The sequence below is a fragment of the Zophobas morio genome, unplaced genomic scaffold (assembly GCF_036711695.1).
Source record: "Zophobas morio isolate AGI-343-1 ecotype UQ-CSIRO unplaced genomic scaffold, CSIRO_AGI_Zmor_V1 ptg000026l, whole genome shotgun sequence".
Lineage (NCBI taxonomy): Eukaryota > Metazoa > Arthropoda > Insecta > Coleoptera > Tenebrionidae > Zophobas > Zophobas morio.
Window position 1 is genome coordinate 4,339,419 of NW_026972131.1, and position 16,536 is coordinate 4,355,954.

General features: G+C 32.8%; 1 protein-coding gene across 3 annotated transcripts in view; it reads left to right on the plus strand.

Annotated features, from left to right (window-relative positions):
* Window positions 1–16,536, plus strand: part of LOC135136737 (photoreceptor-specific nuclear receptor-like) — a 91,870-nt gene that overhangs the window by 38,698 nt on the left and 36,636 nt on the right. For all 3 annotated transcript variants that reach the window (XM_064066183.1, XM_064066184.1, XM_064066186.1), the window contains exon 3: window positions 3,407–3,510. In XM_064066183.1, the coding sequence (XP_063922253.1) occupies window positions 3,407–3,510 (104 nt within the window). The remainder of the gene's footprint in view (window positions 1–3,406; window positions 3,511–16,536) is intronic.

Sequence of the window (16,536 nt, forward strand, 5' to 3'; positions counted from 1 at the left end):
CGGAGATTATCTGTCTAATAAAAATCCGGGACGGCAGACGGACGGACAGACGGACGGACAGACGGACAGACGGACAGACGGACAGACGGACAGACGGACAGACGGACAGACAGACGGAAATGGGAGACCTATTTCTTCGTCTTCTAGGGGTCATGAAAGATCGAGAAAACGTAAAAGTAGAGAGTCGGCCGACGGACTCGATTACAATACTTCCTTTGCTTACGCTCGGGAAGTAAAAATGGGAGAACGCGTGGGTGGACGGGGTAAGTTTAACTTTTTCTACAGAGTCAGTTAAAAGCAAGCAATAGCCCCGCCCCCTCTTTTCTTATAAGGTATGTTAGTTTCCACAGTTAGTCTTATCTTAGCAGGTACTATCACCGCCCACCCACCCTTTATTTTCTTAGAGGGTAAGTTATTTACAAAATTCAGTCTGAGATCCACTTTTCATTCGGACTAAATGAAATGAATCACTGAAATCAAGGCGGGGTTGGAGGACGGGGTTAATTATATGTTCGTTTCAAGAGTGAGAATGGGAACTAATAAAAAGTAGTGAGAAAAGTGAGAACGGGTGGGGAAGTTTCACTTTTTCTTACAGAGTCTTTATAAGCAAGCAATAGCCCCGCCCACCCACTCTCTCTTCATTCCAGTGATTACCCTTAATATTGTTCAGCCATTTACTTTAATTTAAAAAATTAATCTAATTTAAATTTCAAAATTTTGAAAAGATTTCCATTATTGTGAGTTCGACTATTTTTAAAAACACAAAAAACGATAAATAAAAGGAAAATGCCAGAAAGTAGAGGACCTTGTAATGAAAACAGAAGATTGGATATGCTGAGGAATTTGTAAACTAAAATTTTTGTCAATGTTATCAATCTAATTCAAAAATAGAAACATTGAAAAATCAAAGAACCAGCAAATCGAAAAATTCAAAAATTGGGACGTTGAGAAATCGAGAAATTAAAAATCGAAAAATCAATGAGTCGAAAAGTCGAGAAGAAAAAACTGAGAAACCGAAATAGGCCAAAATTGAAAAATCGAAAAGTTAAAAATGGAAAAACTGATAAATCAAGAGATTGAACACTCAAAAAATTTAGAAATTTTTGACATTTTCGAAACCTAACTGAATACATTTTCTTGTACATTTCGAGCTCTAGAACTCACTTCTGGCTTCGTTTCTTTGATAACTGCAACCGTGTTTCCGGAATCGACCGTTGAAATAACGAAATTTTTGAAATTTTCTAAAATTCGCATTTCGTACCGATTCTTTCGAAAATGTTGCTCCGTGACCATCAACATATTTTTGGAATCAGCATGTCAAGATCTACGTCTTTGAATTTTTTCACAATTTTTAGAAGACTTTTTTAGAAGTGAAATTTTTTCAATGCTCTCCCCTTCTTCAAATTTTGGACAATTTTTGACATTTTAGAAACTTAACTGAATCTACGTCCCTGAACTTTTTCACAAAAAAAGGCCCAAAATTGAAATATTGAAAAATCGAGAAATCGAAATTTTTAAACTCTAAACGACATTTATTCGACAAAATTGTAAGATGTCATCATCAATTCCTGTGGGGCATAAACAGATAAATTTTGATTAACGATTTAACAGGCTTCCGATAACTATAAATTTGAAAATGTTGATTTTTTTCCAAACATCTTGACGTCTAGGTTAAGAACTCAACACGGATTCATAAACCGTAAATGAAAGATATAATATTAACTTCAGGTCATCAGCAGATAATTTTAAAATATCTTCAAGATTTCGAAGCATTCGGTTTTGTAGTTCCTGAGTAAATCAGTAAAATAAATTTACGCTTTCATTTATTTTCTTGAATCACCCTGTATATGCAAATCCAAAAAATATGAATGGAGTGATAGATCACAAGTACAGACTCATCATATTTTGTACATTTTAGATATGATTTATTCGGCAAACTTTCGAGCTGACGTCATCAAGTTTTTGGAGGGGATAAGCAAATATATTTTGACTAAACATTTATTATGCTCTTTATGACCTTAAAACATCTGCAAGATTTCAGAGCATTCGGTTTTGTAGTTCCTGATTAAATCAATAAAATATATTTACGCATTCATTAATTTTTTTGAGTCACCCTGTATATGCAAATCCAAAAAATATGAATGGAGTGATAGATCACAAGTACAGACTCATCATATTTTGTACATTTTAGATATGATTTATTCCACAAACTTTTGAGCTGACGTCATCAAGTTTTTGGAGGGGATAAGCAAATATTTTTTGACTAAAGATTTATGATGCTCTTTATAGCCTTAAAACATCTGCAACATTTCAAAGCATTCTGGTTAGCAGATTAAAAATTAAATTTCAAAATGTTGTTTTATAATTTTGATTTTTTTTCTAAAAATCTGGACGTTTCGGGTGAAAAGTCGATTCAGAGTTGTAAACTACATGTGTAATACTATGTTATTTTATACAATTGAAAACCCATTTACTATGTACAATTTTGAAGTGACGTCATCGCATTAGTGGTGGGGATGATTAGACAAATTTTGGTTAGCGTTTTACCATCTACATGATATTCTTAATATAAGTACAAAATTTCACAACAATCGGTCGAGTACTTTCGGAGATTATCTGTCTAATAAAAATCCGGGACGGCAGACGGACGGACAGACGGACGGACAGACGGACAGACGGACAGACGGACAGACGGACAGACGGACAGACGGACAGACAGACGGAAATGGGAGACCTATTTCTTCGTCTTCTAGGGGTCATGAAAGATCGAGAAAACGTAAAAGTAGAGAGTCGGCCGACGGACTCGATTACAATACTTCCTTTGCTTACGCTCGGGAAGTAAAAATTGAAAGTATCATCAATAAGTTCTTTATTTTGTAACATACATGCATCTTAAATAAAAAAAAAAAACACTTTATATATCCATTCTGAAAATGTTAACTACACGTTTATACGATATTTATATGCATGATGCCCAAAAAATGGTGCACCAACGAAACGGTACATTATTAAATTCACACGTCAAAATTCGAAAAAATTCCTTATGTCAATTTGACGTTCATTTACAAAAACAAAATACCGATTGAGATAGATCAGAAAACGTGAAAAATTAGCCATTCTGAACAATTTTTACGTTTTTTGTTGTATTATAAAGTGAAGAAAACGGTGGATACAGACAAAATACCTCCAAAAATACAACTACATTCAAGCCCAAAGATTCTTGAATTATATCTTCTTTGATCCATAAACAGTCCTGAATAACGTGTCATAGAGTTGGTGCACCATTTTTTTAACACCGTGTATAAGGAAGTATAGTTTGATCATGACTGTAATAATGAACTAACAATAGGATAAGATAGTACAAATTTTGTTTTTTACAATATAAACAACACCTACTTAATTTCAGATGTCAGGCTGGAACTGGAAGATGTATAGTAGACAAAGCTCACAGGAATCAATGCCAAGCCTGCCGTTTAAAAAAATGTTTGGCCATGGGAATGAATAAAGATGGTAAGTAGAAATTATCCAATCCAATTTGAATAGGTTATATGCGAACAATCTAAATTTCCAAAGTGTTATTAAATTATCAAAAGTGCGAAAGCGAGGGAGTAGGAGGGTTTTGCTGGTGTGGGGTAAAGGATGAAAGTTAGGAAAGCGAGTCCTGGGAGAAGTGAGAAAGCTCTCGATGAACATTACCGAAACTGCGAAGTTCTTCAACACTTGTGCTTCCTGCATACTGAGTAGTCAGGGGAATTTATCGCAAAAGTTCAACCTGCACGATCGACTAGATAAATGAGATTGTCTGACACTAGTTAAAAAATTTAATTCGAATTCTTCTCTGAAGCACCATTTAATATCAAAAGACAAATTTCTATTAAGTCAATTTACATGATTTTTGATGATACTAGTATTTCAAAACAATGACTTTTTTTACATTTTCTTGCGAAAAAATACCTACATAAAAAGAAAAAACGCAGAACTTTCAGTTTGTAGGCACATTTAAGCTCGAAATTGATGGCTGTGACTAATCCAGCAGGCACTGAGAAGAGCATCAAAAACAATTTCATTCTGGCAAATCGCAGGACTCCATGACCGTTTCATAGCCATCTATTCAAGATTGTAAATTACAGCAGTGTAATACGCATGCGATTTTGCCCCCTTGCGTCGAGACGGTGATTAAGTCGGCGGCTGATGGCACTTTGCCGTCACCGTCTAATGTTGCTTCCCGGGAGTTTTGGCAGAGCGTTTGGTGGGAATTAACCAGCTTTGAATCCCATTAATCAGCGTCTTCTAAATCCCGGCTATAGCTGTTTGTTACAGCCAACGCCTGCTTTGCTCTTCCACCCTCGGCAATAGCGCGGGTCGCAACTGAGCTAACTGCTTTTACGACAAGCCTGTTTACATAATGACATTGACAGACAGCACCTGATTACGACAGACATTGTCGATATCGAAACACATTTACAACGTGTATTGTAGTAAAGTATAAATTGAATATAAACACAAACACCTTAAGCTGTTTTTGGAAAGATAACTCAACTCAATACAATAATAGGAAGTCGATAACTGGTTATTTTGTTTGATTAAATTAGGATTGAAAAGTATTGTTTAACAGGTAACAGCTGAAAAATTCTCATGTATAAAATTTGTTTTTAAATAGAGTTGTATACATTTTAGACCATTTTTTTTTTCAGGAAATTTAAACCAATCAAATTTTTTGAATTTTTAAATTTTGAGAAATCAAAAGCAGTTTAGACGACCATTTTCCCACAGAACATTTTAGCCGATCAGAGCACTGGATTTTTCATTTTTAATTTTTTATCGATAAGATGCGAATTACGTGAAATTAAAAAAAAAAAATTTTCTCCTAGGAACATTTTCAAAAATTTATTTATTTATTTATTTATTTATTTATTTATTCAACGGGATACCCCTTAAGATACATACAATTAATAGTGAAACAAAAAGATTCAGAAAGACATAAAAATTAAATATAAACGCAAAAATAAATAAAAGTTAACTTTCCAAAAAAAAAAACAGATATAAAATAACCTAAATTTAACAAAATTTAACAAAACATATTCTAACATACAGAACAGAATATATATTCTTAACAAGTTTAGACGCAAGCTAAGAGGTTAACAAATTTCTTACTTTATTTCTAAATTTCCCTTTGGTTGTATTAAACAATAGAAATTGATCATGATTTACCAGCCGATTAGCCTCTCTCATCATACGCAATAAAGGATGATTTCCAGCTCTGAAAGAGTTGTACAATGGGACACGAAACAGAACTACGCTACGTGTGTTTCTAGAATTGGTCGGGGCCACCCAAAACATTAATTGACTCAATAAATCGGGATTGTCAATGTAACCATTGATAATCCCATGCAAAAAATTTACGTCGGCTATATTGCGCCGGTCCTCAAGAGAATTCATGCCGAGAGTACACATAATCCAACTGTAGTCACCTTGGCGATGACTTCGATTAAATTTATATTCAATTAACCTAAAGAACTTTTTCTGAACTCTTTCCAACAAACAAGAATCAACATTGTAATAAGGCCGCCATTCGGGAGAACAGTACTCAAGATGTGGGCGAACAAGGGATACATATAAAGTTTTCAAAGACCAAGGGGATAACTCTTTACAATGACGCCATATATAACCTAACATATTCATCGCTTTGTTAAAAATTAATTGATAATGAGGGTTAAAAGTAAGTCTAGAATCAAAAATGACCCCTAGATCTTTCACCTCTTCAACTCTAGAGACTGAAGAATCACCAAGATAATAATCTGTTGTAATGATCGTTTTAATTTTACCGAAAGATATAATGTTACATTTCTTTATATTGAGGGGTAGCATATTAATAATGGTCCATTCGTATAAACGTTTCAAATCCAATTGAAGATCTGAAGCATCATCATTATTTCTAATTGTCTTAAACAATTTAAGATCGTCAGCAAACATCAAAACCCGGGAGTATTTGAAGCAAAAATATTATATCATTAATAAATAATAGAAACAATATTGGGCCACAATGTGAACCTTGAGGCACACCTGAAGAAACTAAAAAGGGTTCTGATAGATATTGACCAATTCTGACTTGCTGTACTCGTCTAGATAAAAATGATTTGAACCATTCCACAGTATCACTCCTAAAACCCAATTTACCCAATTTAAAGAGGAGAAGTCTATGGTTAACCCTATCGAATGCCTTGGAAAAGTCTGTATAAACAGAATCCACCTGCAGCCTTTCCGCAAAGGCATCATTCAAAAAACAATAATACTCTAATAAATTCGACAGAGTAGACCTGTTTTTGGAAAAACCATGCTGTTTATCGGACAACACATTAACTGACATCCACTGTATTTGCTTACAAATTAAAAAATCCAGCATTTTAGGAATTGCGGACTGATTGCAGACCCACCTGTAATTAATAATTAAATCACGTTTTCCTGATTTATAGATGGGAGTTACATAACTATTTTTCCATATCTCAGGAAACTTACATTCAAGCAAAGATGATTCAAACAAAGAACACAATGGCAACGTAATCGTACAAATACACTTTTTTAACAAAAAGCTAGGAATGCCATCAGGACCAGGACTTAATGAAGATTTCATAACTGAGATATAATCAAAGACATCCCTATTAGTTACCCTCAAACCACCATCATTTACTTCCGTCTTAGGACAAAAATTAAAATTATCAGCCAAATCGTCGTTATTACCCTTATCATAAACTGATGAGAAAAAATCTGCAAACAAATTGGAAATGTCTTAACCACCTGAAGAGGATATTTCATCAAAAAACATTTCATTCGGAATACCACTACAATCCTTTTTGCTTTTAATAAACTTCCAAAAATATGTCGGATCATTCAATATACAACCATCCACCTTGCGAATATAGGAAGTATAAAGACTGTCATTAAGTTCTTTACAACGAGACCTAACAGATTTAAAGTATAAATAATCCTCAAGATTGCCAGAAACTTGAAATGCCGAATGGGCTGACTTTTTCGTTTTGTATAATTCGATTAATTCCTTATTGAACCATCTTGGGTAAGACGAACAGCCAGTTCTTAATATTTTCGTGGGAATGAAATGAGTGATGCCCGCAAAAAGTATATCGTAGAATGTTAAAACTTTGTCATTTAAATTTTTGCCTTGAAAGCAAACATCCCAGTTAATGGAAGCAAGATAGTCGTTCAAAAGAGCATAATCGCCATTGGCAAAATCAAAAACTTCAACTTGTAATATCAAAATTGTCGGGGAGTTGATGTCAACGGACCAAGAATATGGGATATGATGGTGACTGTCATCAAAAATGGGATCTTCCACTTTAAATATGTCCAACCGCTTTAAATTCGTAAATATAAGGTCAAGGAAGACATTCCTATTATTTGGGATTTGATTAACCTGATTTAAATTCAAAAAAGCATAAGTAACGTTTAACATATTATAAAGTTCTCTGGAAGAACCAGCTAAATCATTAATAACTTTATTACCATCCCAATTATCGTAAATCTTCTTGATTTTTTTTTATTCGAATCTTGAACAAGTTAACTTTTCTTGGAAAATCTTTTCCTTCGAATTCCAAATTGTTTTGATTTCTCTTCTTGATAGTCCTCCATTTCGCTTTTTGATGTTAAAACCGAAACCTTTCAAAAAACTTGCAGTTTCAGTGACAAACGTGTCGGACTCCAGTCTATACTTTTTTTTCTTTACAAAACACTCCACGTGCATGCTTTTGAGTTTTTAGTATCGACTGGTGTTAAATTGTCGACGTTTTGGTCTACTACACTGAAGTAGACTGAAGTAGAGTGCTTTGACAGAGTATGTCGTTCTTAAGAGTGAGGACACGACTGACAGCGATGTCAAGTTAGAAAGAAATAGATATGTATGCCTTTGCTAGCCTTGAGAAGAGCATAGATAATTTTCAAAAAGTTGGAAATAAATATGCGGCACTTTTTTGGTGTATAACTTGCTTCCAAAATATGGGAATGTCTTGAGAATGGCCTAAGAAAATACGAGAAATCGTAAACTGTAGAAGAAGTCAGTGTACAAAATTTGGTCTACTCACTGAACATTCACCAAAGTTGAGGCATCAAGAATCAAACCCATTAACTTCCTCACACTATGTTTTGAAAAAAACGCAAAAGACTGTCACACATTTGTAAGTGCATTTAACGTAAAGTTCTTATTTTTGATTAGATGATTTATATTATTTTAAGTCGAAACAACAACAAACACCAAATGCTTCGTTGTTGAGATGGTGAAATTATAAATGTGAAAATGGAGTTGTCGTGCTTTGATGCCAACCTATGGATTTATAGCACTGTAAGAGTCAAGGGTAGGATTTGTCGTATTTTGAAACTGATAAAACAAATATGTAAATGATTAATAAATAGATATTTATTTTATTAGGAGTTTAAGTGATACTTTTTGTGCCAAGTATGGACGTCTTAGTAATGAAGCTTCAATTTTGAGCAAATTAACAGTAGTAACTCAAAATTTACAAAAAGTGGATTTAACGAGTTTTGATTCTAGACGACTCGATTGTTTATTGGAAGTAAAACTAGATTTGGACAAAAATAAAATCGATTTAATTATATTTACATTTATATTACAAAATTACAAACTAAAATAATGAACTAACTATCAAAGAACAAAGTATCTCTTATACCTAAACTTCGACTTTCTCTGCGTTCCTCTAAAATGTTCCTTTTTATTTTGCGTTGTTCTTTTTTAAGATGTATTCGAACCCAAAGCAAAGAAAATAGTTTTAACATTTTTAATTTAATATTATGATAAACTGGCAATTTAAAACTTGCAATTTGGTGATCAAGTTTCATTTCGTGTAAATACAGAGTTTTTAAATCAACATTTTGTTTAGGAATTACCTTTTTTAAATTTTCAAAAATTTTTTTCAAAGTTAAAAACAAATTAAATACAAGTTCTGCTGGAAAATTTTTTGGTAATAATTGCTTATAGACAATTAACACACTTTAAACTTCGTATAATTCTTGTCAAAATATAGCCAGCAACATTATACAAACAATTTTGTGTCACAATACAAAATACTTAGTTGTAACTGTTCCAGCCCTACGAAGAAAAACTGTTGAGACTGCAGAAGAAACGCCATTACTTGAAGCTGGTAAATCTCTTATTTCTAACAAATTTTGATCATTTGACACTGATGTATAACTTCCCCTACTGTAGGTGCTTTTGAAGCATTGAATTACACATAAATTTTTAAGAAGTGACTTAAACTGACGTGCATTTGGTATTTTTGTCTCAGTCTTATTTGACTAAAAATGTTTTCTAACGCATCAAAATCTGAACGTACACAAAAATGTATAACCTCTAACATTTAAAAAGTATTCCTGAAAGTCTAAAATCGTTTTTGTTGTTGTATAAGCATCACGGTCAACATTAGCTACATTTGTATTACATAAAAATTCGACATACATCAAGATTTATTAAATTACATGCCAAAGAAACTTTCATTTTGTTAATTTGATTCAGATTGTACGAATCACTACTTAATTTTGGTGCTAATTTTAATTCGAAATTTTCTTGAAATTCCGCGAAATCCTCAATGTATTTAATGTTAACCTCATTGCTTGGTAATGCATATTTATTAACAAACTCGTCCGGAATTATCATAATTTTGTTATTTACCAATGCAGACCTAATATTTTTATAAATGTCAGAAGGATCTGTCATGAAATATAGATTTTTTAATTCATCAGCTAGATTAGAAATGAAATTTTGAAGAACAATTTTTCTTGATTTAATGACAAAATATTTCCACATCGCCTGCTTTGCTGCACTCATATTTGCCGTAATATTTACAATATTTAAATTCGTTTTTTGGCTAAAATTATTAATTCTTTAATGTGATCTCCCAGTGACTGTCCACTTGTGGAATTTCCTGTAAAGTGATACGAAATTACTTGTTTACCCCGCTGCAATATTCCACCTATTATGATAACTAAAGAATGAGTGGCTATCGCTGAAAAGTTTTCCAGGGTTTCATATCCTAGTATGTTAGAGTAAGCTGGACAGTATTGCTTTCCAGGCGTTAAACTCGTCTCATCTAAATATAAACAACAGTATTTTTCAGTCTTTAAAATCTTTAACTTTTAATTTAAATAATAAACAATTTCGTGTAATTTGATATGCTCTATTTTCCGACGTAATGTACGCAAAGATGGCAATAAATAGTTTAATTTTAATAAAGATTCATAGCCTCTCGAGGTTCCACCTCTTCAATTTTTTTGATTTAAGTGCATTTGTAGTTACTTCTCCAAATTCACCTGCAATCACCAGTTTGTCATTAATTTTTAGTTTTTTAAAATTCAAACTGTTAATTTTTTCTCTTAAACAACAAATTTCGTCTTCTTTCTGCTGCAACAAATTTTCATAGTACTTTCCTAAACACTCGATTTGCCCTAATAATAATTGTTTCTCCGTGGCTATTAAATTTTGAATTTTGATATTTTGTTCATTAATCGTTTGTTCCGGATTAACAATTTTAAATGGTGATTTATCTTTAAAATCATGAGAATATTTAGGTAAAACGTTTTCTTTTAAATTTAGGTCGTAGACGAAATCTTCTTGATCAAAGTGCACCCTAAAATATAATTTTAAAAATACAGAGGAAAGGATTTCACAAAAGTCAGCACTTTACAAATTTTGAAGATAGAACCAATGTTCCAATTTGGATGCCTGAAACTTTTCTTCTTTTGCAATGGTCTTCTTACATGAGGGAAAATTATGTAAACGTTTTGTGCGCAATTAATTAAACTGCAGTGCATTTTCAGAAAATATTTTCAATGTTTGACATTTTACTTCAAAAAACGACAAATTATAAAGAATCACAGTCAAGTGCATTACTGCAATTTATTTTAGGAAACTGGAAAACCCTTTGAGACGAACGTTCATGATAAATTTGACAACAATTTTGGCATACATGTGTTTCTGACAACCATTCATATAACCTAAAATATTTTAAAGTTGAAACCACGGTGGTATAAGTAAGATGTTTCAACTCCATTCATAAATTTTCATAAAACGGGCGCTTAAAAACTGGTATCGTAGTAGGTTGTGGGAGCTATAACCCCTAGAAAACACATAGTATCGTCACCGTGGAGCAAACCTGGCGGAAACTTAACAAAAACAAAAATTATTAAGACCATTTGACAGACCGCGAAATTTAAAATGGTTTTATGTTGGATTTCAAGTTTGTAGTTTATATACAAAATATGGATTTTTAATTTGAATAAAATATAAAATTTAATCAATAAAATCTTATTTAATAATTATTAGTTATATTAATTGACAATTAATTGACTTTAAACAAAAAGATCACACCAAGACCACGTGACAACAAAGAGTTTACGCGCTGTCAACTCATTGCTGACACAATTTGGTTCCAAACCAGGGGAATTTTTTGCATTACCAACTGCATTTGCTCACTCGTACAACAATGGATGACGGTACTATGTATTTCTAGGGGCTATAGTGGAAGCTAGAGACCCTAAATAAGAGCAGAATGGAGTGAATATACAAACTTTAAGTTCTTTTTTGAATGAAGACCAGCTTCAAGCTTTGAATATATCTGGAAACAATGGAAGGAAAATCCAAAAATGGAACAGTAAAACTATTCAGAAGGCTCTAGAATTAAAATTTGCTTGCGGTACCAGGGGATATGAAGAGTTATTGAAGCAAAAGTACCCACTTCCTTCATGTAGAACATTAACATGGGCATTAGAACAACTGCACTTTTCTAGTGGAATTTCTGAAGAAATGTTTGAATTCCTCAAAGTAAAAGCTGAGCAATTCAAACAAGAAACAGATAAGGAATGTTCACTTATTTTAGATGAAATGGCCATCACAGAAGCCACTACATACGATGTTGCTACTCAGAGTTATTTTGGAGATGTCACTCTTCCTGGCACTTCAGGTAAAGCTACACATGCTTTAGTTTTTATGTTTGCTGGAAGTGCATGCAGGTGGAAGCAAATTGTTGGGTATTGTTTAACTGGCGATGGATATGATGGCGTTGTGGAAGACATGTGGTATTATTGGTGGGAGGTATCCACAAACAGTAAACCACATACAACATTTCTGTGATTCTTCCAGGAATCTTTATTTTATAGCAGATATTCCACATCTGTTGAAGAATATTTTGGAAAGTTTGTTAAAAAACAGGGTATTTTATTTACCAAAAAATAATCAAGAAGAATATCAATTACCTACAAATGAGGTACATACAGACCATTACGTTAAGCTTATTCAGAGCCAAGAAGCTTTAGAGTTCATGTTAGTGCCAAAATTGCTGGAGGATGATATTACAACTAAAAGTCATTTTAAGAAAATGAAAGTCAATCGGGCAAAACACTTGCTGAGTAGAGAGATTAGTGCTGCTCTTGAATTTTTAGCTGACGAAAATACTGCACCAAAATATTTTGCAACAGCTTTTTTTATTAAGACAGTTGCCAGATGGTTCTGTTTTATAACCTCAAGACACCCAACTTTAGCTGTAAGCCAACACAACAACCAGAAGTTCGAAGAGACGATCGCATTTTTACGACTGGTGATTGAGTTATTTCAAAATTTAAAAGTTGGACAAAGAGGGATATTTAAGCCAATTCAGAGAGGCGTAATAGTTTCAACCAAATCAATTATCAATTTAACTTTTTATTTATTGGAGAAAAGAAATTTTGAATTCATTCTCACGGGTCGTTTTACGCAGGACTGCGTAGAAAATGTATTTTCCGTAATTCGTTCCAAAAATGTCATCCCGAATGCGTTGCAATTTAAAAATGATGTCAAACTTATTGCAGTGTCCCAATATATGCGAGAGATATCGATATCCAACTATGAAAGTGATGACAGAAAATACTTAACGTATTTTTTAGAATTTCTACAAGAAAAACGTAAAGCGAATATTTGTTGTCCCAGCCAAGAACCAACACATGATATACAGATTGCCACTGTAGAAAATTTGTCTAATACAGAACTTAATTCATTCTACAACGTAGCTGGACACATAGTATCAAGTATACAAAAATGTAGTTCCGTCTGTAGCAAATGCATCAATTCTGTTGGTTCCAAAACGCCAATATTTTGTTCATATACAAAGTTTGTTAGATTAAAATCTTATAACAATAATACATTATTTTTTTGTAACGAAAAAACATTTCAGTTTTTCCGTGAGATGGAATTCAGAAAATATTCTAATTCTTTAAAGGATAAAAGTCAAATTGGCAATCCACCGCAGTTTTTGAGCGAACATTTTTCATTAATACAAAGCGACCTTATTTTAAGATGCAATAATTTAAGACATAAAATTATAAATAGATTTATTTTATTCAGGCTACAAATTTCTTGCAAAAAAAGAACAAATTGTAAATTACACCGTGACAGCATGGCAATGCATCATGGTGTAAAATAGAATAAATTTATGTTGATTGACTTTTTTGTCTTATTTCCCCTTAAGAAGATTTTTTTATATTGCTTCCTAAGAAGTACGAATTTTTAAGCCATCTAGTAGTTTATACAGGGTGTTATTGAAAGGTACATACAACAAAATTGACAGTTCTTCGCCAAGTCTAAGAAGTCTGAAAAACTTATTTTGTGTTATCAAAATTATAAGGGGAAAATTAACCCTTATACAATATTTTTAGACCCTACTGAAGGAAAAATAGGTAAGATTAATTTATTTTAGTAAATCCTAGCAACTGTAACAATAAAACTTTTGTCAAGACTAAATGTTGCTATAGAAACGAAAGATGATCTTTTTATCAGAGGCGTACAACGAATTTGGACATAAATTTTAATTATTTTTATCTCTAAAAGGAGAACACTTTTACCTGAACTTTTTTTTACTTTTAGCACCCATACTTCGAGACCAATTGCCGATTTTATTTTGTACGTACCTTTCAATAACACGCTGTATATTATTGTATTTATATATTTCGTTCGTTGATGACCACCTTTGTTTTTGATGATTAAATACATTTTTTATAATTCAATAATTTTTTCCTTCAATTTATTTAATGTTTTGTTACCGAATTTCTGCTACTTTTTTGGTTATTACACACGTGACGCCAAATTTTAAAAAAGGCGCGCTTGATTGTGATATAAAATGGCGGCTTTGGCCAGACCAGAGATATGTAAAAGACATCTTTTACATATCTCTGGGCCAGACTCTCTTATTTAGGGTCTCTAGTGGAAGCTAAAGTCACTAGATAGATTAAGTACCGCAATCCATTAGGCCCATGAGTTAGAGAGAGATATGTCAATTTTGCCCCAAAATGGTGGCGCTTTTTAGTGTCTTTTGTACATTACTAAAAGTTTATTGGTAGAAGTGCTTCAAGGACGCATTCTCTGCTACGTCACATAAATTGAGTTCTGTGGTGTATAGCACGTGTATAGTTTTTGTACCCTTTGTTAGAAGATATTCCATTGTGCCATAATATTCTGGAAAAAATTGTTCAATTGTACATAAAAAGTAGGTTATACTTTTTGCTCAAAAATATGGCGAAGGAGTTTACCAAAATGGGTGACTCGATGAGCAGCAGAAGTGTAGCTATGCGTAATCTTGTAAAAAATAAATAATAATTAGTTTATTGTTAGTTGCATTACGTATCTATCTAGTGACTTTAGTGGAAGCTTAAGATGACCGCCACCATGTGATAGTTAATTGTACTATTTGCACTATCGACTGACGTTTGACATGACATTTGACGTATATTTCCCCTCATTTTTCAAAAAGACGTCACAAAACCTAACCTATAAAGCTGACATTTGTGACAACTTGCATTCAAGGACATTTTTACACAAATTTCATTCATTATTGTAGACAGTTTCATCATAGTATCCAGTAGACGGCGCCAGGAACTTTAAGCTCCCGTGGCCTTCTGGGATCTCTTCGGAAAAAAGACCATTTTAAACTCGGAGTTCTCAGACCTGCTATATACGGCCGTGGTTGAAACTATCATTAAAAACGACATATTCTGTCAACGCACTCTACTCTACGCCACTGTTTGAAAATTTAACTTAACCTATAAATTTGTTTCGAAGTTTTTAAAAATAAATCACTAAACTAGATAAAGACAGCAATCGCTATAGCTAGTGTCCCTAGATATACTTTTCCAAAGTTTATCTAGAGTCTCTAGCTGTAGCTATTTCATAACTGACCGTCATGTAAAAAAGACAGAAAATGTCCGTGTCACAACTCTTTTATAAAGTATATCTAGGGACTCTAGTCTACTCTAATCCGATAAAAATGAAATTCTGTGGATTAAGTTTCTGTCATTATTTGCCATTTGTATTCTCCTTTCTTAGTCCTCCTCAAATTTTTGTTGGTGTCTTGCTTCTTTATAACATTTAAATTTTGGGGTTTGTTTTTTAAAATTTTGGGGACCGAAGTAAAATGTATCCCCAAATTTTTTGTCCCACCTTGCATTTCAAACCGTTCGTTGCAGATTCGGTTCAGTAAAGTGCTTTAAAAGTTCCTAAAATTTCCCGGACTGCCGTAGTACCATTTTGCCCAAACAACTTTCCCCTGTATGGTGTAATAATTGCTTTGCAAGTGATTTTTTTTTTCTTTTTATTTCAATACCATAAAGTCTTATGAAATTAATAAAACGGACTGAAATATATAGTTTTTAATTCTCTACTCTTTTTGTAATTAGATTTTTTTGTCTAAATAATTAGGGGAGGCAATATTTTCGAATTTCTGTTTTTACATACGTTCAAAAAAGGATTCTAGAAACCGTATATACGTTCTTCGTGGCACTATAACACTGCACCTGCTACCAGTTTTAAAATTCTACCAATTCAGAATGCTGACAGTGGGTTTTCAAAAAAAAAAAAAATAGAAACATCTAACCTCCTTTTTTCTTTAACAGTAACCAACTGCTGGATTTTTTACAGATTAGTTAAAAACAGTAGCAGAGTTATTCCGAATCAACATCGGATCACGACCCTTTCTTTTTTTAGAAAAACGTGATCGACTAGGACAGAAACAGTTACAATTCTATAATCAGAACGTTATTTTTATATCCATTAACATTTTGTGACGTGATGACATGGTGTAAAATGACCTGCGCTGCTCAACCTTGTGAAAATATAGGGGTCGAAATTAAAAATATTGAGGGCCGTGGAACAGAAATCGTAAAATATATATTAAATATTCACAAAGTAGCAAATCATGAAATATAAACTTACTGAAAATATTTCCATGACGAATTGTCATTATTAACTGTAATTTTAATGTTTTGTGAGGACGTGTGATATTTACTACACCCAAGGTATTATAAATATCTCTGAGTCCTGCTTGGAGGCAACTCCAAATCAAAAATCAACTGAATTAAAAATGCGACAGTAAGGAAGTAATCAGAGTGTCTGAAAATCATATAATGGTGCCATTTCGGTGGCAGCTTAAGTTTTGATATTAATGTTATTATGAATAAACACACCAAGGAAAATATTGTCATCGACACTCCTGC